General features: G+C 48.5%; 1 protein-coding gene across 1 annotated transcript in view; it reads left to right on the top strand.

Moving 5' to 3' along the window:
- ARMC9 (armadillo repeat containing 9) overlaps positions 1 to 21,005 on the top strand; it is a 111,760-nt gene that overhangs the window by 80,811 nt on the left and 9,944 nt on the right. The window contains exons 20-23 of the mRNA XM_008160208.3: positions 5,125 to 5,229; positions 10,445 to 10,560; positions 14,652 to 14,788; positions 18,372 to 18,501. Of these exons, the coding sequence (XP_008158430.3) occupies positions 5,125 to 5,229; positions 10,445 to 10,560; positions 14,652 to 14,788; positions 18,372 to 18,501 (488 nt within the window). The remainder of the gene's footprint in view (positions 1 to 5,124; positions 5,230 to 10,444; positions 10,561 to 14,651; positions 14,789 to 18,371; positions 18,502 to 21,005) is intronic.

The raw sequence follows: 21,005 nt of genomic DNA, 5'->3' as shown, positions 1-21,005 counted from the left end.
GAGGCCGGCGGTGGTGGGGGTGGAGCTGGAGGTGGGAAGCAGGGAGAAGAGAGGTCGGACACCCTCTGTGGGTAAGAAGGCGGGAAGGAGGCTGTTCCCAGTGCAGATTTCGGTAATAGCTAGCCTGGGAGGTTTTTTTCCTGAAAAACCAAATTCATATTCCTACTTTTCCCCATCACTCCCCCTACGCCCCAGGAACTTAAGAAATACTGACCAATTCTTACTTTTCAAATCTGCTTCATATAGATTCTATGAAGATGTTGAGGTTCATCTAAACCTTATTTTTGAACATAGTGGTTTATTGAATAATAGTCTTTTCTTATGACATTCTTGCTGACATTGTGTCAGGGGTGTGTGTGCAGTTCTGGCTGGTGGTTTCTTGTCTAGCCCCACCCCCCTACTTCACTCAGGGCTGCGCACATTTAGTCCCTGAGTCTGTTCTTCCCCTGAGCCCTCCCCAGCCCCCATCAACTGAGCACACTCAGGACCCCGGTTTAGAAGCAACCACAAGTCCCCTGGCTGGTGTGATGATGGTTGCTTCCTCTCTCTGTCCCACAAAAGCTTCCTGCTGTCTTTCACTTCCGGTGTGGCTTTTCACAGAGCATTTTGCCATTATCACCATATATCTTGCTGTTTCACTTAGACTTCAGAAAACGTTTAAGCAAGCAAATTGAGCAGCTAAAGCAATGGGTTAGAAGAATCCAAGAAGTAAAGACCTTGGGGTTTCTCTGGTTTCTATCATGTGGTTATTTCCTGAACGGGACTGGTAGTTAGACCAGCCATCATTACCTGGACGTGTTTTGTGGATGGGGAAGTTGCTGTCCCAAACAACTTCCAGGCATCATGGTGTGTCCTTGAGGATTCAGGACCTGCTCCACCGCAGCCCTGGACATCCCCACCCCCCACCCCCCCCCCCCCCCCCCCCCGCCCAGGAAAAAACAAAAAGGGAAAGAAAGGGTCCATTCCACTAGGGGAAACATATTGACGACGCTGCCTGCCCAGTCACCTTGTCCACCCTTTCTCTCCCATGCGGAGTGTTTTTCTCTTATTTTTACAAAGAGTGAGATTTACAATGCAGTGTTCTAAGGTATCTCAAATTTAAACTGTTGGTAGCAGTCTTATAATTATTTCACGTGGAAAACACACTGGATACTTTTACTTGTCATATGTAAAACCACTTGAATACATTCTGCTCTCCTCATTATATCTGAAAGAACCTGAGTTTTCAAATGCATTTAGTGGTTAACCTTAGTTTTATTTCCAGGCCAATTGCTTAGAATCTGGTCAGTCTGGAGTATTATGTATCTAAAGGCTCCAGTTAAGCATCTTGTGTCATAAGATCACCGAGCTGCCACGGGGAAGCTTCGCATTAGAGCACCTAAATTCCTCTCACCTCAAGTGCCTTTCTTATGAGGCACTCTTAATTTCTTGAAGTAATCAGTTACCCCTAAGCTCTGCCTTCAGTAATCTGATGCACGCTGCTAGAGCACATAAAGGCCAGTAATTTTAGTAAAATTCCTTCCAACAATGGTATTTAAAACCCCACCCTAAGGAGGCGTTTATTCTTGAAGCATTTTCTTATCCCTCACCTCCTTCCTTCACTAAGTGGATTGCGAAATATGTTTCATTTGGCATTTCGAGAGGAGCTCGGAAAAGTTAGCGATGTGGCTGGTGCTGTTTTCACATGAGCTCTGGCCCTGGGGCATCGCCACCCTCAGCTGCCTGCACTTGAGTGAGGGGAGTAGAATTCTTCCCAAGGAAACTAGGGAAGGAACTGGGGAAGGAACGCGAAGTAGTTGCCTCTCTCCTGGATGGAATGCTTGAGCAGTAATTGTCACTGAATGTGTCCTAGGTTTGCCCACTGCAGAAAGTTCTTATACATTCTCAGTGGTTCTAATCCTCTTGGTCAGCTCTCTGCTTACACTTCCCACCGCACCCCCTGGTTTCCTCACCTTCCCCAACCTCCCTCCTGCATAGTTTCCCAGAGGGGCTGGGAATTAGACTGAATAGTATTGAATTCAGCTCTTGTGTCTCTTTGTTCAATTGCACTCTCCAGCTCCACTGGCTCAGCTCAGTTTACTGTGGCTCTGTAAGTCTCAGGAGCCCTGGCGATGCCTCCATTTCCTTTTCACCAATATCAGCGTTTCCTAGAAAGATGATGACAGTGACTTGTTTACATCTATACAGCACATGCCTTTTCAAGACCAGAGAATTTAAGTCATGATTTTAAAGGGGTCAGCAAGATGACCTCAATGGATGGATGGGGAAACTAGGCACTGACAAGAGCCATGGCTTCCCAGTTAGAGCTCGGTACCAAACTGTCTTAACCAAGAACTACCAACTGAAAAATGATTTTCATGTCCGTTTTCTTCCATTTATGCACTTAACATTAACATGATATTCTTGAAAGCACCAGTGGTATTGCCTGTGTTTTGCTAGTAGAGAGACGGTGATGAGTGAGTGGCTGTGGTGCCTGGTTTCTCTCGCCCTCTCTTACACAGTAAGCTGCAACTCGAGTCAACTTCTAGTGAAGGGTTGTGTATGTTAGGGACCAGGTGCAGACCTTGTCCTGTGTTTCTGGAGGTTAGGAAAGGCCTATCAATTACCCAAAAAACTATATGCTACTTTTAATGAAAAAAACTTCAACTTGTTTTAACTAAAAAACAAAAATAAATATTTCGACAAATCCCTTACAAACTCATTTTTTGAGCAAGTTAACACATCGAGCTTTCATTGCGGTCACTAGTTTGTATGAGTGTAGTTTGACCGGCAAGTGAATGTCTCACACATGTACTTGTTGTCCAGGGTAAAGAAATACTTCGCCAGTGTTGACCGAGGTTAGCTATTGACCATTTATTTTCCATTGAAATGGAATGTGGACGTTTGCTTTGTTTCTTAACGTTTCAGATTCCATCCTGGCAGGGAAGTGGCATATCACCAATACCTCTGTGAAATCGCACTTCACATGCCCATTTCCAGCCGGTGCCTCCAAGGCTTCGTTCCCTGGAAAAGAGCTGAAATACGACTCCACTGCCCAGAGCGCCCTGCCACTCACTCTGACCACAGCGCCCACTGCTTTTGTTCACAAGGAGCAGTCATTTTCCTGAAATAATCAAGTATTGCACACACTATTCGATCACTGAGGTGTTGGTATTTTAGTAAACTGAACTCTGAGCCGAGGCCACGGTGTACATCTTCCCTAGCTGTCCCAGTGCTGACCCCAGGCAGGGCCTCACAGATGGCATTACCTCTGAGGGTCCCCGCGTGAAATTTCAGGATGGTGGGTAGCTACACTTGGCTGAGCTGCCTACTCAGGTGAAGCCCCACCAGGAGAAGGCGCTGCCCTGGTAGTGGCGAATGAGTCAGGACTAGGGAGGGGTTAGATCGACCCTGAACCTGGTGTTCCAAGGTGGATCGGAGTGGATTCTCTGTGATAGATGGGACGGGAAGAGAGCAGGATGAGACTGTGGACTCCAGAATGCTGCTGCGGCCCTCTTCTTCACACTCTCTGCTTAACCTGAACCAGGCACTGGGCACCCTCGGGCCTCAGATGACCTGATGAGTCTGCTTGGGCCTCCTCGGAAACAGGCATCTCTGCAGGCCCCAAGTAGCCAAGCTAAAAAGATCTGGGCAGAAAGGGGCTGCCCCAAGCCCCGGGCCAGGCTGTCACCATGGAGTGGGCACTGTCTCAGGCTTGTTTTCCACGTCAAACAAAATAGTAATGGAAGGATCCACACAGTCGTCGTAAGAGTTAGGACGGAAGGCGCTATGGAAATGGAAAGCGGGTTCCTCGATGGCTCTATATGAGGGCACCACTTAAATGCTCTCCAGTGTGTGCTGGTGGGAGTCCACGTGGCCCCACCCACTAGTGAGACAGGCTGCCTGACAGAGAAGGCTCTGGAGCCTACTGGCTCTGCTCTGCCTTTGGGGACCGCTTAGAATAAGTCAAATCCCCTTTTCTTCAGACAGCCATCCTGGGTGACACTGTCTAGCGATGGCAGATGGTGCTTACTATCTGTGTCCTAAAATGAGCCTGGAGAGACAGGCCTGCACACACCCCACCCCCACCCCAACAGCTCTACCCAGAGGCAGTCCTCCTGGGAATTTGAGCTTTCAGATTCCTTGGAAACTGACTCAGATAAATCAAATTCACAAAAGCCTGGAGCATCCAGAATGATTGGAAATTCGTTTGAAAATAAAACAGGGCACTCATGTTTGCAGAATAGAGCTTTCTCTTCCTGTTGGCAAGTTTAGAGGAACCAAATTACAGGGTGTTGAGTGGACAAGGAATTAGGGGAAGGATTGGTTAGATGATCTCAGGAACCATGGTCATCAGGGCGTGATGACCTGGGGCACCCCCTCTACGAGCCCCTCTCCACCCCCCACATTGGACTGCCAGCTTCCTCCCAGGCCCACCCATCCCCCTTTCCTGCTTCCACAGCAGGCCAGCTCCCTGACTTCATATGGACTCCGCCTTCCTTGGTCAGTGCCCCTGCAACAAAGGTCTGGTCTGTTTTGTACTGATCTTTATCACTTAACCTGCAAAGGACAGTGCACTCACCCAAGTCCTGGCGGGGGGTGGGAAAGGACCACGGGGCCCCCGTTACTATGACTGCTGCTCAGCTGGCATTTGATTACACACAGATGCGTACCAGCTCATAAATGCTATTATTTTGTTTTTAACTCCTCTCTTTTTACAGTTGGAACTTTTATTTTGAGGTAATTGTAGATTCACATACAATTGTTAGAAATACTACAGAACAATCCTATGTACCTTTTACCTAGTTCCATCCAATGGTAACAGCTTGCAAAACTATAGTGTAATGCCACAACCAGGATGTTAACATTGATACATCCTGTAGAGCGTCTTATTGAACCTCTTCTCAGCTGTGGTCGTGAAAGTGTTTAATAGGCACCCAGCTTCCTAAAGAGGTGGGCTGGCATTCTCCCGTTCATCTTCCTGCAGAGGTATGAGCAGAAGGCAGACTGCCCCTGAGTCCCTTTGAAATGCAGACCCATGCATTGCTGTGGTTGGGCTAAAGCCTCCTCGCTTTGTGGCAAGTGCCCGCTGGGAACTTGTGGCAGGGGGGCCAGAGCATTCACCCCATGTCTCTTTTGAACCAGGAGGACCATGACACCATGGAAGCCGATCTGGACAAAGACGAACTGATCCAGCCCCAGCTCGGCGAACTCTCAGGCGAGAAGCTTCTGACCACAGAGTACTTGGGAGTAAGTACCATGTGACGGGGCTGGGGGCCCTGAAATAGAAAGGAGAGATGGACCATTGATGGCCTGAATGTTTGCCATAACATATGAGGGTTTGGTCTGTTCTGCTACGATACTGTGTTTATGAGAAGTTCCACATTAGCCAGTGTGTTTCCAGTGGCCCTGAAGTGCCCTGAAGTGGCCCTAGCTACCTGTCACTAGTAGACCTGTTGGTGAACAGAAGAGGCCAGGGACCTTCATAATATCTGAAGGTCTGCCCATGCTTAGTAGTAATTATCTACCTGTCCAGCTTCTTAATTTTCACATGTCTTGTTTGTTACAAGGGAAGTCTGAGTAGGAGAAAACAGCAGTATTAAGTGATTACAAATATCCTACTTCTGCAAATTTTACAAAAAAACATATGACCAAACAAAAACACATTAGTAGGACCCCCTCTGGGGCCTGGAAGCTTTAATTCCATTAGCCCTGTGGTAGTTCTGCCCTGTGTGTCAGCCCTTCATCCATGTGCTTGAGCTTCTTGGTCATGAGATGATGGATGCAGCTCTTGAATTAAATTCATAATAAAGTCGGGGAGAAGGCCAAACATGCAGGCCAGCCAGACCCACCCCCTCCATGTGCTTTTCCCAAAGCTCCATCTGGTGACATCCACATACTATTTACTGGTCAGAACTGAGTCACATGGCCCCTAGCTGCAAGGGAGTCTGGGAAGGTATTTTTAAAGTATATACATTTATACTTTATAATATGTCATAATTTCTTTAAGTGATTCATCAGTACTCAAAAGCTAGTACAGGCAGTCCTCGGGTTACGTCGGACTCGGCGTAAGTCGTTTTGTGGTTACTTCGCCATCTCCCATTTATTTATATAAAAAAAAAGTTCCGTCATTTCGACGTATGTACATAAGTGCTTTATGTTTTTTATTATTTATTTACCACAAGTAAAGGTCAGGAATCGTTACCTTTCTTTTAAATTTTTTTACTGTTTCACTTCATTACTGCTGTGTATGTGCTCCATGTGAGTGACGTAGGTGCTTATGTAGGTGGGTTCCGACTTACAGCGAAAATCGTGTTACGTCGCGCCATAGGAACAGATCTCCAACATAACCCGAGGACCTACTGTATATGGAAAATATATCTTTCACCTAAATTGGCATGTGTTGACCATTGTTTGCTACTGAGTACATTACATTCAGCTAAATCATGAGCTGCATTTTTTAAATTGCGGTTAAATTTTTTTAGCAGCGGAACTTTTAGAGGCAAATTTTGTTCTTTCAAATACACTCTCCATCTGTGACAGAGAAAGCTGAGTTCCTCTGGATAGTCAGGTGGGTGCCAGGAACCCTTTCTCTTTTCTCTCCCAGCAACCCCTGATCATTTCTGTGGAACTCTGTGTAGACAGCAGGTTGTTGAACCAGATACTGTTTATGATCTTGCCAGCTCAGAAAGGCTCCTTTGCAGCTGAGGGGCCCAGAAATCACATGGGCCACATCGCGGCTCCCCCTGCAAGTTCAGAGGGTGGTAGGATAACTAGGAAACAGTGGCTGCTCCGAGACACCAGGCAGGCCACATGCAGAGGTCCTGGGCCCTGCACATTGAACCCTCTTCACCAAGGACCTTTCCTTGGGAGCCTTGATAATAAACCAGACCATTCTGTCCCATAAACCAGACTCGGTTTCCTCACTCATTGAAGGGGACAGATACCACCCCCATAAATTATTTCTTAGGTCTGTGAAATTTTAAGGACTTGGTTTGGCTGCCTGGGTTTTCCAAAGGCTGAAATACTCAAATATCAGTGATATATTTTCTCTCCTCCAGGAAGGAAGAGGGAGGGTCAATCTCCAAAGAACAGTGGAGTGGGGAGGAGGAGGCAGAGGGCTGGCAACAGACTTGAAAGAACCCACGTATTCACTGTCTCCCTTTCCCAGGAGCTTCAGACTTAGCCCCCTCAGCTCTGTGTGGAAAGACCCAAGTGTTCTGACTGGCAAAACAGAGGGGGGAAGAGAAGGCATGAAAGGTCCTGAAGTACCGCTGAGAACTGGATGTAAGGGGCCTGCTCTGTGGTGAGGCCTAGATCCTGGGTGGGGGCAGTGTGACAGGGAGGTCAGAGTGGACAGCAATATCAAGTGATTGCCGTTCAACCAGCTCTCTTGCGAATTTCACACATGACATAAAGGGAAACAAAACTACGTTTTAATTCTTATTTGGAAAGCTTAATTATGTTCCATTTCCTCCAAGAGGGTAGAGGCCTCCCTCCCACCTTCTCTCTCCTGTCTTTTTCTCTTCCCTTACCAGTGCAGGGCTAGGCAGCCTGCCTGCTGCCCACTGCCCTAGCCGGTGGCTGTCCCCACAACACAGGTGAGGCCTATTGATCTTTCCATAGGAAAGTGACCCTTTCCTTCTCCTTCACTCAAATAGTTGTAGATAAACCCAAATAACTTATCAGTAGTAATCAAGAAATCACAGATATTATTCCAGTTTTTTAAAAATTTAAACTTTTTTCTTTGAAATAATCGTAAATTCACAGGAAGTTGAAAAAGTCTTGCAGAGAGGTCCCTTGCCCCCTCACCCAGTTTCCCCAGTACCTTATGTAACTGCAGCACTTACCAAACCAGGAAATTGGTGTTGGAGGAGTCCACAGACTTTATTCAGATTTCACCAGTTTTTCAGTGATTTCTTTTTTGGACAACTAAATTATTAACATAGTATAACCATATTTCAGAAAACTTGGAAAAATTACTCCTGGTTCTACTATCCCACATAGCCACTGCAATCATTTAGTATCTTTGACTAAATCCTTCCAGTCTTTTTGCATACTTTTAGCATAATCAAAAGTATCATTTATATGCAGTATTATAACTTGACTTTTATTTAATGTTTTAAATAAACATTTTCTTTATAACCTAGTATTTATCAGTGTAAATGGCTATATAATATTTCAAATGAACATGCATGTTTTACTTAATTATTCCCCTATTACTGGACAGTTAGATTGTTCCAGTTTCACTCTATAATAATTTTGTAACAACAACTTTATTTATTTAACATTTTTCATATTTGGGATTCTTTCACTATGATTGACACCCAAGGATATGAACAGTTTTATGACTCTTGATATATAATGCCAAACTGCTTTCCAAAAGAGTTATCTAAAATTTCTAGTCACTAACATTTTGTTTTTTGTTAATCCTCACCCGAGGATATTTTTCCATTGATTTTTTGAGAGAGTGGGAGAAGGAAAGACAGGGAAAAACATCGATATGAGAGAAACACATCTATTGGTTGCCTCCTGACTGACCAGGACCCAGGCCGGGAGGAGCCTGCAACCAAGGTACATGCCCTTGACCAGAATCAAACCCAGGATCCTTTGGACCAAATGAGCCCCCTGGCCAGGGCTAAAATTGTAGTTTCTAATTAGTTGTGTTGAAAAACTCAAAAAGAGTCAGGAGGCTTCAGCTAGAAATAAATAATAAAGATTTATTTAAGGGTCTTAGGGTATGCAAACCAGAAACACAACTAGGCAATACCCAGCATTCCGAAGAAGAAAGAAAAACTGAGGGCTCTTACAGTAAAAAGTACGTTCTTGAAAGAATCAGTTCTGCATTCTTAGCCTCTGAATTGGTCAGAGATGCCCATGGTCTGGAAACTGGATGTCAGGTGGTCTGGGTACTCACACATTCTTCCTCAATCCTTCAGAAGGTTGTCTGGGTCTGTTATATATCCAGGCATTGACACAGGACTAGAAAGTTCCAAAGTTCAAGTTCCCAGACTAGTTAAAGCAAGAATAGAATCATTTCCTCAGGCCTCAACTTACTTGATTTTATAGTAATTTAGCGGCTTGACTATGGTGACTTCATTTTATTTCTTCACTTCCTCATTTGTAAGATTGATCATTTCTCTATTTTGTGGTGATATTTTCTGTTTCGTGCCTTGGCTATTTGAATTCTTTGCCCACTTATCTATAAGAGTTCCTTATCTGATAAAAATTTTAACCTTTAATCCCTTAAATTTGCTGCAAATATTTCTTCTTAATCTGTTGCTTATCTTTAATATGCTCTATATTTGGAAATGTTAAATTTGTTGTTGCTGTGGTTGCCTCCCGCACTCACCCCAACTGGAGTCAGAATCGAACCCACAACCCTTGGTGGGGGACAGCACTCTAACCACTTAGAATACCGGCCAGGGTGGAAACGTTAATTTTTCATGAAACTAAATCTGTCTTTTTTCCCTCTCACTTTCAAAAGTTGGTCCTCTCCAGAGATGTGATATTACTATATTCAACTGTTTGTGTCTCCTTTAAAAAAAAAAAATTTTTTTTTTATTGATTTCAGAGAGGAAGGGAGAGGGAGAGAGAGTTAGAAACATCAGTGATGAGAGAGAACCATTGATTAGCTGCTTCCTGTACGCCCCTTACTGGGAATCAGGCCCGCAACCCGGGCCTGTGTCCTTGACTGGAATTGAACCCGGAACCTTTCAGTCGGAAGGCCGACACTCTATCCCCTGAGCCAAACCAGCTAGGGCTCATCTCCTTTTTTTTTATGGTTTGATTTTTGTTTTTAATTTATATCACTAAATAGTGTAATACGCAAACCCAAGGAGAAAATTTGAATAATCTGTGGCATGATCCATCCTCTTTTATTATTTATTTATATATTTATTTATTTTTAATAAATATATTTTATTGATTTTTTACAAAGAGGAAGGGAAAGGGATAGTCAGAAACATCGAGGAGAGAGAAACATTGATCAGCTGCCTCCTGCACGACCCCTCCTGGGGATGTGCCCACAACCAAGGAAATGCCCTTGACCAGAACCGAACCCGCGACCTTTCAGTCCACAGGCCTACGCTCTATCCACTGAGCCAAACCGGTTAGGCCAGTGGTCGGCAAACTCATTAGTCAACAGAGCCAAATATCAACAGTACAACAATTGAAATTTCTTTTGAGAGCCAAACTTTTTAAACTTAAACTTCTTCTAACACCACTTCTTCAAAATAGACTTACCCAGGCCGTGGTATTTTGTGGAAGAGCCACACTCAAGGGGCCAAAGAGCCACATGTGGCTCGCGAGCCACAGTTTGCCGACCACAGGGTTAGGCGATCCATCCTCTTATTTGCAAAGCCTCGTACTCCTATAGATTGATGTATTAAATATAGTAAGTTCTACTTCTAGGTCAGCTTTCAAGATGCTTTCTCCAGCCCCTTTTTCTCTTTCCTTCCACCAGATCATGACCAACACGGGGAAGACGAGGCGGAAGGGGCTGGCTGGGGTGCAGTGGGGCGGCGACGAGCCCCTGCGCAGGCCAGTCACCCCCAGCGGCCACAGGAACGGGTACCCAGTGTAAGTCTGGGCTAAAAGGATTTATTTTCTTAAACTGCAATGTAAGATGTATGTATATAACATTTCAAAATAAAATGTTTCTATTGAAAAGCAATTTATCCGGCCCCAGCCAGCATGGTTCAGTGGGTTGAGCATCGACCTATAAACCAGGAGGTCATGATTTGATTCCTGGTCAGGGCAGATGCCCCGGTTGCAATCCGACCAAACCAGCTAGGGCTCAAGGTTTTTCTTTTTAATTAGTAATATACAAACGAATATCACACCTTTTTCTCTTAAACCTACCACCAGTATTTTTTAGCCTACAGAAAAGTTGAAAGAATATTACAATGAAGAGCTTCTAGCTGTTAACATTTTGCCACCTTTTCGCCATCAGTTCTCTCGCTCTTGCTCCTTCTATGTGCATGCTATACATGTATACCTTTTTTTGCTGAACTGTTTGAAAAAGGTTGCAGACTTTCAGCACGCATTTCCTAAGAATAAGAACATCCTATACTTAACCACATTATCACACCTATGAAAAGTAACATTAATTTAATAATATTATATAGTATATCAAGATTCCCTAATTGTCCACAAAATGTCATTTCTAACTGAGGGGTTTAGTGGAGGTTTTTTGATTCAGAATATAGCCAAGTGTCAACTACTAGAAAATCCAGTTTATAAACATATCTTTCTGAATGGAAGAAGTAAAAGGAACTAAGAAAATTCATCTTGTTTGATGTAGGAAAGAGGATGTTGATTCATCATTTTAAAAAATTATTTTTAAATTACCTTTTAAAATTATTAACACCCTGGCTTCACAGAGATGCAAGAATGACATAAGGATATTTTAAGCAGAGAGAAGGATAAAGCGAGTCTAATAAATATAAGATCTAACCAATGGGCACAGTTAATTCTTGAGTCAGATGTTCTACTTTGTAGAGAAAGAAGAGACATTTTCCATGCCTGGGGGCAGGTGTGGCTGTCCTGATTGGTGGGTAAGGAATGAGAAACCTCATTTTCCTGAAACAGTGGGCCTTCCCACGATAGCAAAGCATTTGTCTATCACCACCCTCCAAGCATGTCACTTGGTGCAGACGGTGTGCTGATTGCTGGGGGTGCACCAGTAAATGAGATGGGATTCCTGCTCTCAGCAGAGCCTTGAGGGGAGAGAGCTGGCCGGTGTGGTGTGGTCGGAGGGGGTGGCGGGGTGCAGGGGTGGCAGAAAGGACATTCAGGAGCTTTAAGTCAGCCTCTTTAAAAAGTGACATAACTGTCCACGCACACCAGCGCCCCCGAGAACCCAGTGCTGCCGGGAGCATAGACAGACGGAGAATCTCCGTGACCTTGGGGCACTCTGATACTGTGCTTTGTATGCATTCAAATTACTAGTACTTTTGGAGTCAGTAATCCCACTTCTAGGATTTTATACTGAGAAGTCAGAATTTTACAGAGATATATACAAAGGTACTTACTGCCACATCTATAATAATAAAAGCATAATACGCTAATTAGACCCAACGACCTTCCGGATGAGGCGGCCAATGTGGCTGGGAGGGAGGGATCCAGGCAGCCGCTGCAGCTGCCAAGGCCTGCTCTTGCACTAATTTCGTGCATTGGGCCTCTGGTTATTTATAAAATGAAAAATAATCTAAATGGCCAAAGTAGGAGGCTGATTACATAAATTATATATTCACACAAAATAGTATTGAAAAATGATGTTTTAGAAGAATATTTAATGCATGGGAAGAGCCTCATAATATATTAGGAAATGATAAAGCAAATTAAAAATAGTGTGGATCTAGCCTACTGGCCACTCATAGTAATCCCAAGTTTTTGTGTGTGGTTTTTGGGGGTATGTATTTGCTTTTGTTGTTGTTAATCCTCACCTGAGGATATTTTTCCATTGATCTTTTAGAAGGAGTGAAAGAGAGAGAGAAACATCAATGTGAGAGAAAGACATTGATTGGTTGCCTTCTGTAAGCACCCTGACCAGGGCCTGAGCCGGGAGGAGCCTGCAACCGAGGTACATGCTCTTGACTAGAATGGAACCTGGGCCCCTTCAGTCTGTAGGCTGATGCTTTATCCACCGAGCCAAACTGGCTAGGGCTGTATCTGCCTTTTTTAAAAGATGTCAAAAATGTCTAGGTATTGGGAGGGCAGAACATTATAGATTTTATATATTTTCCTAATTTTTCATGATAAACACTGGTTTTATAATCATGAAAAGAAAGGTTGAAAATAAAAGCGAATACAATGGTCCCTGTGCAATTCGGGACCCTTCCTCAGCCCAGCGTCAGATGCGTGCCTCCCCCTGGGCCTGTTTTCTTCTGATCCAAGCCTCCCTCCTCCATGGATTCTAGAATTCCTTCTCCTCCCATCACTGTCTGAACTTTGCTCCATCATTTAATGCCTCTTATGCTCCCTCTTCAAACTCACCTCCTACTGCTGCTGCTATCTCCCTGCCTCCCTCGCCTCTCTGGTGACTTCCCTGACCCACCCTCCTCTCCCTTCACAGCCCCACGTGGTCTGGCTGTGACTTCAGCAAGTTATTGCCACCTCAGCCATGGTGGCCTTCCTGTTCTGACCCCCCCTCCCCCAGAACACTGCTGATAGCCCTCCCCCTCCACGTCCGCTGCCACTGTGGGCGGTCCCTCACTCTCCCCCTCTCCATCCTAAATGCCATGTATTGCAGGCCCCACTCGTCTGGTTTCCATGCTGCTGACACCCACATCTCTAATTTCAGCCCAGACTTGTCCCCGCAGCATCCCTGATTGAGGTTTCCTGGGTGAGCACACAGTCCTCTGAGCCCCCTGCTTCAGGGAATGGTGTCACCCCCCCCCCCCCCCCCCCAGACACTGAGCTAGAACCATCCATGGACGCAGAGCCCTCTCCTTCCCACGTGCTCCTGCTCTGGCCCTTCTCTGCCCTCCTGAGCACTCTCCTCCGCCCAGGAGAGCCTCCTAAGCGACCTCCCTGCTGGGTCCCCCCTCCACGACCATGGACATGGAATGCCATTCCTGTGGTTCCTGTTCCCTTTAGAGATCAAATCTAGTCAAACCCTGGCCGGCACGGTCCCTCTCAGTTGACGCCCATCCCCTCTCCCCCAGCCCTGGAAGCTCCCAGGACATCCTGTACCTGCAGCTGCCAGTCTTTATGGTGCTTAAATGTTTCTGTAACAACCCAGCGTGAGTCATTTCTTTGCCTCTTCACCTTGCTCTTGGTGTTACATCTGGTAAATTCTCCCTATTGGCCCCAGGTCAGAGTTCAGGACTGGCACACATATACACGTACACACACACACACACACACACACACACACACACACACACACACACAGCGTTTCCTGCCCCCTTAGGACAGTTAAGTGTCTGCTTGTCTTTGCTACTGGAACTGACATTCAAGAACAACCATTTCATGGGGCCCACTCCTAAGACAGGTGGGCATGTGCTTGCTCTGATGTGCCCTCACTCCCACCCAAGCCCTCACTGGAGCAGGTGGCTGGTGTCTCCTTGCTGAGGGGAGTGAGTGCTGTGCATACAGGCTGGCCTGGGAGCACCCTGCCCGCTCCCACCTGTCACGCCTGGCTTGGGTCTGGTGCACTGAGATACCCAACACACGTCTGCTGAATGAATGAGTCTCTGCCAGCCGCCTTCACCCACCAGGCCGACAGGAGGCCGTGCCTACACCATCTAGGCAGATTCCTGTGTTCGCCTAACTCCGGTTGTCATGGCTGACATGACATGTCACGTCTTTTCTGATTGGACCCATCCTTTCACTAATCTATTTCATCCTTAGAGGACGAACCAGAAGATTGGTTCCTTAAATTGGTTGAAATGTCATGCCCCATGTCACTCAAAGCCAAAAGATAGAATTGTGTCTTAGAAAGATACTAAGCCACGTATCACTAAATGTATAAGAGCTAACGTGAGCAAGCAAGGGTACTTCCTTGTTTCTACCAATACCCCTAAAAAGGCTTATATCTGCTAATAACAAATAAACAAAAGAATTTCAGGTACTTCGAAATTCTGTTTGTGATGCTACAAGGTAGTCGGCAGTCAAATATCTCCCGGCTTTCTCTTTTGATGGCTGTTTTTCATTTTTTCCTGCAGGCTGGAAGACCATCCCGTGTCCCCCCAGACATCCCGACAGGCCAGGAACTGCTGCCTCCAGTCCCCGCCCAAGGCCCACCTTCCAGTCTGCAAGGGCGGCGAGCCTGGTGCTTCGGAGCCTTGCGTTTCGACTTCATGTAATAACATGGGCAGCACGTGGGGACACTTTGGGGCTGCTGATTTCTAAAAAGTATTTTTCAGATGCCAGAAAAAATATATATGCATTGCATCAGAGACATACAAAGTATTTTCTTTAATTTTCAAGAGGAAATTAAAAGGATATGAGCAAGCCAGATAAGACTCTAATCTCCATTCAAATAGGAAAAACAACAGAGGAGCTGGTCAGATTCCAGTGTGAGAAACATCTGAGAACTTTTATCATCTGCTCACAATTGGATCCAAACACTTCCCAGCCCGGTTCGGAACAGCAGACAGTCCATCCCAGAGCGCAAAGGAAGCAGGCGCCCTGGGCCTGGGGGCGGGTCTCCTGCGGTGAGCAGTGCTAGAGGCTCTGCCAGCTTTGATCATCTGTTCTTTACATGGTTCTGTTAGAGCTTTAAACAGTAATACGCCTTCTAAAAGGTGATTGGCCCAATGTATCCAAAGGTTTCTGCTGCCGGGGTGGAGGTTTTAGGCTGTGTAACAATTTTTGCCAATATGACCTGATGCCATTGAGTTAAAAATGGTTTCAAGTTCCGTAGGCCTGGACCTCCAAAAAGTTGCATCTAGGGTAACTTATTTATCAGAAACATCCTAGTTTTACCAAAATAACCACCAGGGTGCCCTCTGTCTTGCACTGATTGCCAGTATGATCCTATCTTTTGGAAAGACTTACCATGCAGTTACCTGCCAGGCGGCATTGGAGGTTATCATGGACAGAGAGGGCTGAGTGGCAGCTGATGTTGTTGGCAATGTTGACATTATTGTTATTTTCAAGAACAATTAATATTAGCCCTGACAAAGTGAAGGCCCTGGCAAATTCTGGTTCCTCAGGTGAGGACAGTGGGCACCCACCAGGGCCTCAGCCTTGGCAATCACCAGTCGTCCCCAGTGCTCTCCCCGGGGAGGCAGCAGCTGCTCAGCAGCCCCTCCAGATGGGGGGCCTGGAGTAGGAGCAGCTGCGTGTCCCAAGTCACGCTGCGGGGGCACCTGTCAGCCTGCTCTGAACGCTGAGACCATAGTCCGAGTCTCCCAACCTCCACCTGCTCCTGTTTTCTCAGCCTCCCCCTCTGCCCATCAACCCCCTCCCACCTTGGCGGACTCCAGAACACTGACCTGCGTGCCCTCCACCTGCCAGAGACTAGGCCTACCAACCTCTGCTCACCTGCTCTGCCAGGGTGCTCCCAGCCTCAGGCCAGCGTCTTTAGCTCCCCTTGGAGTTCCTTTTCCTCACCCCAGTTCCTCTCTGGGACAAGCCAAGCCTAGGGTCACGGCTTTCCCTAGTCCCTTAGTGAGCACCTACTCTGTTTCTGGTCTAGATTCTGTTCCTCCCTCTACCCTCTTTCAGGCTTGCCCAGCCCAGGACTGATGTCCCTAGGCCAGTGTCAGCTTCCCGGCTGGTCTCGCCACAGCCATCTCTTCCTCTTGTCACCCAGCCCCTATGTGAGGAGGGGTGGCAAACAGTCTTGGCTTCCATGCTTGGGATGCTATGTTGAGACTGGTTGTGAGCTGGGCTGGGCTCCACCAATACAAGTGCCGTGTCGATGAGCAAGGTGAGAAGGAGGCCGCAGGCTGGGTGGCCACCCTGATCCCATTGTCTTTGTGTCATTCCTTCCCTGGTCTGGCTCCTCCTGGCCCTCCCCCTGAGTTCTGCTTCCCCAGCGCTTTCTGCCTCCTCTGTGCTCTTGCTCACCTGTCTCCCATCCCATCCTGGCCTCGCCCAACCACTCCCCACAGGTCCCCTCGCACACATGACTTGCTGCTGAGTCTGGCCTCCTGGCCTTCACTCGGCTGGGAATTAATGCCCCACCGGGACCTACCAGTATGACCAGCAGGCCATTTGCTCAGGAAGCCCCCTTCAGACCTATGCATCAGTCAACACGAAGGTAAAACTCATGAGAAGAAACCTGTGGGACCCTCAAACTGCTTGATCAGCTGAATGCCAAAATATTTTTTTATTGATTTCAGAGAGGAAGGGAGAGAGCGATAGAAACATGGGTGATGAGAGAGAATCATTGATTGGCTGCCTCCTGCACCCCCCTACTGGGGGTTGAGCCCACAACCCAGGCACATGCCCTGATCAGGAATCGAACCGTGACCTCCTGGTTCATAGGTTGACACTCAACCACTGAGCAACACCAGCTGAGGGAAAGTACAATCTTTTTAAGCAAAGAACTCACCCCAGGTGCTGGAAGGAAATCATTCCCCAAGAGTAAAGCCAAGAATATGGCCCGAGGAAAGTTATTCTCATTTCCCCAGTGACCAAGACTATGTTGCATATCAGCATCACGTGCCTTGTCAGTGGGCCCTGAGTTAAACATGCCCGGCCCTGTCTGAAACGGAGGAGCAGATAGGAAACCAGTGCTCTGTCCCAGGAAGCCTCAGGGCGCACAGGCGGGTGCCCTTCCCCCCACAGCTCCCAGCGCTCACTGGCTGAGAGACCCCGGACCTCCACACCTCCACGGTGTGGCGTACGGTGGGGGGAAGGGTGACTGCTCTCTGGGGACTGAACCAAAACCACAGAGGGTCTAGGGAGAGTTCAGCGTGGATCCTCCTCCTAAGCCCACTGAGCAGAGCACAGACAAGCCGGCCGTTGAAGAACGGGTCAGAGGCGGTGAAGTTCTAGTTCCGGACCCAGCTCTTGGTGGAGACTGTCCAGTAGATGAAGCCACCCTTTGGGTTTCATGCCAGAAGCAGATTCTTTATCTGGAAGTCAGAGATATGCCCTTGCTACGGGCTGAGGAGACCTGCCAGAAAGACTTTTTACATTTAAGATAAAGCAGAGGCCATATCACAGAGGCACCAGAGAGATTTTTAAAAGAACTGAAAAATTGGAAGCTGTGAATCCAGACTTTGTCGCTGCAGAGCTCTGACAGTGACATGGTCCCCTTGGGCTGTAGAGAGAGAAGAGGAAGTGGGGCCAGAGAAGAAGGGTCCAGGTCCCTGTCCCCAGGCTCTGAGGAGAGCTCCTGGGCAGTCAGCCGGGCCTTCTCCTCACTTCCCACAAAGGTCTACAGGATGAGCCAGGCCTGGTCCTTGGCAGAGGGGCAGCTCAAGGCTGCAGCTGGGAATTAGGGCACTTCCTGCCCCGGGTGGGCTGAGGGATTCAGGCCTAAAGGCGTCTGGGGCAGCTCAAAGTAGAGAAAACCCCACCTCTGGGCCTGCCAAACCTACCAAGTAAAAATACAGGACACCAAGTTGAATTTGAATTTCAGAAAAAAACACAAATAATTTTTTAGTGCGTCTCTGTGCTCCTGTTGGAATTCCATGTGTCGTCGGCTTTTCCCTCAGAGGCAGAGGGGACCCTGGGGAGGCCACAGGGCCGATAGGCCCGCACTTCCCTGTGCTGCGTGTGTTTGGCCGAGCGCACTGCTGCACCCAGGCTATAGGTACTGTACGGCAAGGGGGCTGCCTAGAAGTTCCCGGCTGCACAAATAAACAAGTCCCTGTCCATAACTGCCCGGTACGTGCTTTTCTTGGCTTTGCCGCCCAGCCCAGTAAAGAGCATCCTCAAGAGGTTCCAGAGCAGAAATCCACTGAACTCTCTCTCCTTCTCCCCAGCCTCCAGAGACGCCAAGCCAGAGGAGTGGCTGCCAGGAGGACATCAGGGAGAGCCTCGCCTGCCCCCCTCAGTGCCCCCCAGCCAACCAAGGGAGGTGCCCTGGGCCCTGTGCAGCGGAGAAACCACCAGGTAGGAAAGGGAGGTGTCCTTCGAGGCCCAGGCTCTGATGGAGGAAGGAGCACTTCTCTGGGGCCTGAGGCCACCTGCCTGATCACCTCAGAGCAGAGGGGCCCTGCGCCTGAGAGCTATCCGTTATCAGCCCAGAAGGAGAAGAAGCTCATAAACGCGCCCCAGGGACTCATTGGGAGAACTGTAAGGTGAACACATCCGGGGGAGGGGGGGGTGACTCAGGGCAGCTTGAGGGCAGCGTCCAGTCTCAGCACTTTGCTGTGGAGAAGGGTGGGATGGAGGGGAGAACACGGAGAAGGAAGGCAGTGACAGGGTTTGGCTCAGATGTCAGCTTCCTAAAACAGAAGTCAAAGCCCCCAGGCAGAAGAAAGGGCGTTTTCTTCCTCTGCACCAGAGGAGCACAGACTGGCCCTTGTGGGTCACTCGGGTCCTTAGAGTCTAGAGAGGGCTTTCAGGGATCTCACAGGCACCTTCTCTCAGACCCGAGGAGACCTCAGGGAGAGCAGCCCCAGACCCATCATCTCCTGAGCTCCAGGCACCCCAGCTGCCCCCCCTTCCTCCTGGCCCCGGGGCTGGCAGGCTGGGTAGTCGAAGAGAAGCCAGCCTACTGTACTAAGACACTGGGCTCGCTACGTGTTCAACGCAACTACACCCTGGAGCCTCTGAATTGGGGCTTAGTGCCCTGGTGACTGGTCAGGCTTCTGTGCCCACGTTGTTATAGACTCGGCAAGTGTTCCACGAACGTGCCCTCGGTGAGCAGGCCCCTCAGCAGTGGGCCCTTAGGAGCTGGTAAGACCGTGGGAGGATGGCATCCCAGGGCCCCAGGCCTGAAGCCACCCATCATCCCCTGCAGATGGTCCTCCTCACAGTGTAGAGGGGTCACCTGCTGGCCCGCCCCTTACTCAGGCCTCACTGCAGGCTCCCACTGATGGAATCCCCACAGAAACAGTTCTGCTGAGTTCTAGAGGCCGGGGGAGCACCCGGAGCTCCCACTGCCGCAGAGAATAGGCGGGGGCCTACAGAATGGCACCCACGGTGGAGAAAAAGAAGGAGGGGAGGGCGGAAGGCTCAAGCCTCTTCCCTCTACAGTAGATCTGGGAGGGCTGAGCAGGAAGGACTTCGGGGCCTGGACTGCAGTCCTGGATATCAGAGGGTGCAACAATTGGCAGGATGAGCCGAATAGAGGCCCGTGGGGCCGGGCCCCTGGTCTCCTCCAGCCCAACCCCTGACTGGCTGGGGGCCTCAGCACCCCCCCCACACACACACACACACCTGGGCCTCCTCCCCTCTCAGTGGCTGAAGGTGAGCTCTGGACCCAGCTAGTCAGATTTCTCCAGCTCTGGGCACCCTCTAGAAGTAGGGGGCTCAAGATGAGAGACCCCAGCAGGTGAGCCAGGGCCGAGGATGGACTCCTGCTGCCCTGAACTCCTGGCTCCCAGGCCAAACTGCCCTTCTGGCGCCAGGGCCAGTTCTTTATCTTTTCTATAAATGCTGAAGTCATGCCTGAGGCTTTTCACTAGGGACAGTCCTCTCTCCCCAGAAATAACTGTTTTCATAGTAGACAGGGACCCCCAAAGGCTCTTTTCATAGAAACACCCCCTTGTTACACACAGTGGGGTTACCCAGAAACTTCTGTTGGGCACAAATGCCCTTGGTGGTAAGCCCATGGGTGCCTCTCCTTAATGCCCATCACTTGAATTCAACTCTCATTGGGGGGCGGGGCTCTGTCTGAGAAAGAGGGATAGGAAGAGGGAGAAATGTCTTGCTGTTCCACTCTCCCCTCCCCCACTGGCCATCACCCCTGCCTGGAATATTCTTTCCCTGCCCCTAACCCCCTCTTCACTGGGGCTGCTCCAGGTATAGTTAAGTATTCCTTCCGCCTCTCTGACCCCAAACTCTAGTCACTCCACTGCATTCCAGGACCACAGAGCCCACCAGCTCCCACAGAGCCCATGACCGTCCCACGTCCTCAAAGACAAGCTACGTGTAGGGCGTTTGTCCAGTGTTTCCTCTCCTGGCCTAGAACAGGCTCTTCACGTATTTGTTGGGGGAATCAGGAGGAGGAAGGGTGGATAGTGGCTCTCTGCAAGGCTCAGTGTCCCCCCAACTCCTCTTCCTCTGCCTTTAGGGTGAGGACAACCCCTGCCCCAGAAGAGGAGTTGGCTGGGTGGGTGCTGCTTAACTGCTCAGAGCTGCGGGTGTGGGCACGTGGTAAATGGGAGGCTTGCTCTCATTCCTTAGCCCCGACGTTGAGGTGGTTTTAAATGTTTGCAGCCCCAGCCCTGCCCCCGTGGCTTCCAGCACCGGTCTCTGTGGAATTGCCTTCCGGGAAGCAGGGAGTGAAGGTTCAGATCCACACCACTGCCTGCTCCACCCTCCTGTGGCCACGGTTTCCTTTTTCTCTTTCTTTCTGTTTTGCTTCTTAGACTCCTTAGCATTGACCAGCTAGGGAAGGAACGATACTATGAACCAGGCTTTAAAAATACTTTTATTTTTTGAGGTAT

Source organism: Eptesicus fuscus, chromosome 11 (assembly GCF_027574615.1).
Source record: "Eptesicus fuscus isolate TK198812 chromosome 11, DD_ASM_mEF_20220401, whole genome shotgun sequence".
Classification (NCBI taxonomy): Eukaryota; Metazoa; Chordata; class Mammalia; order Chiroptera; family Vespertilionidae; genus Eptesicus; species Eptesicus fuscus.
Note: the sequence above shows the minus strand (reverse complement) of the source record. Positions and strands in the feature narration are given on the sequence as shown.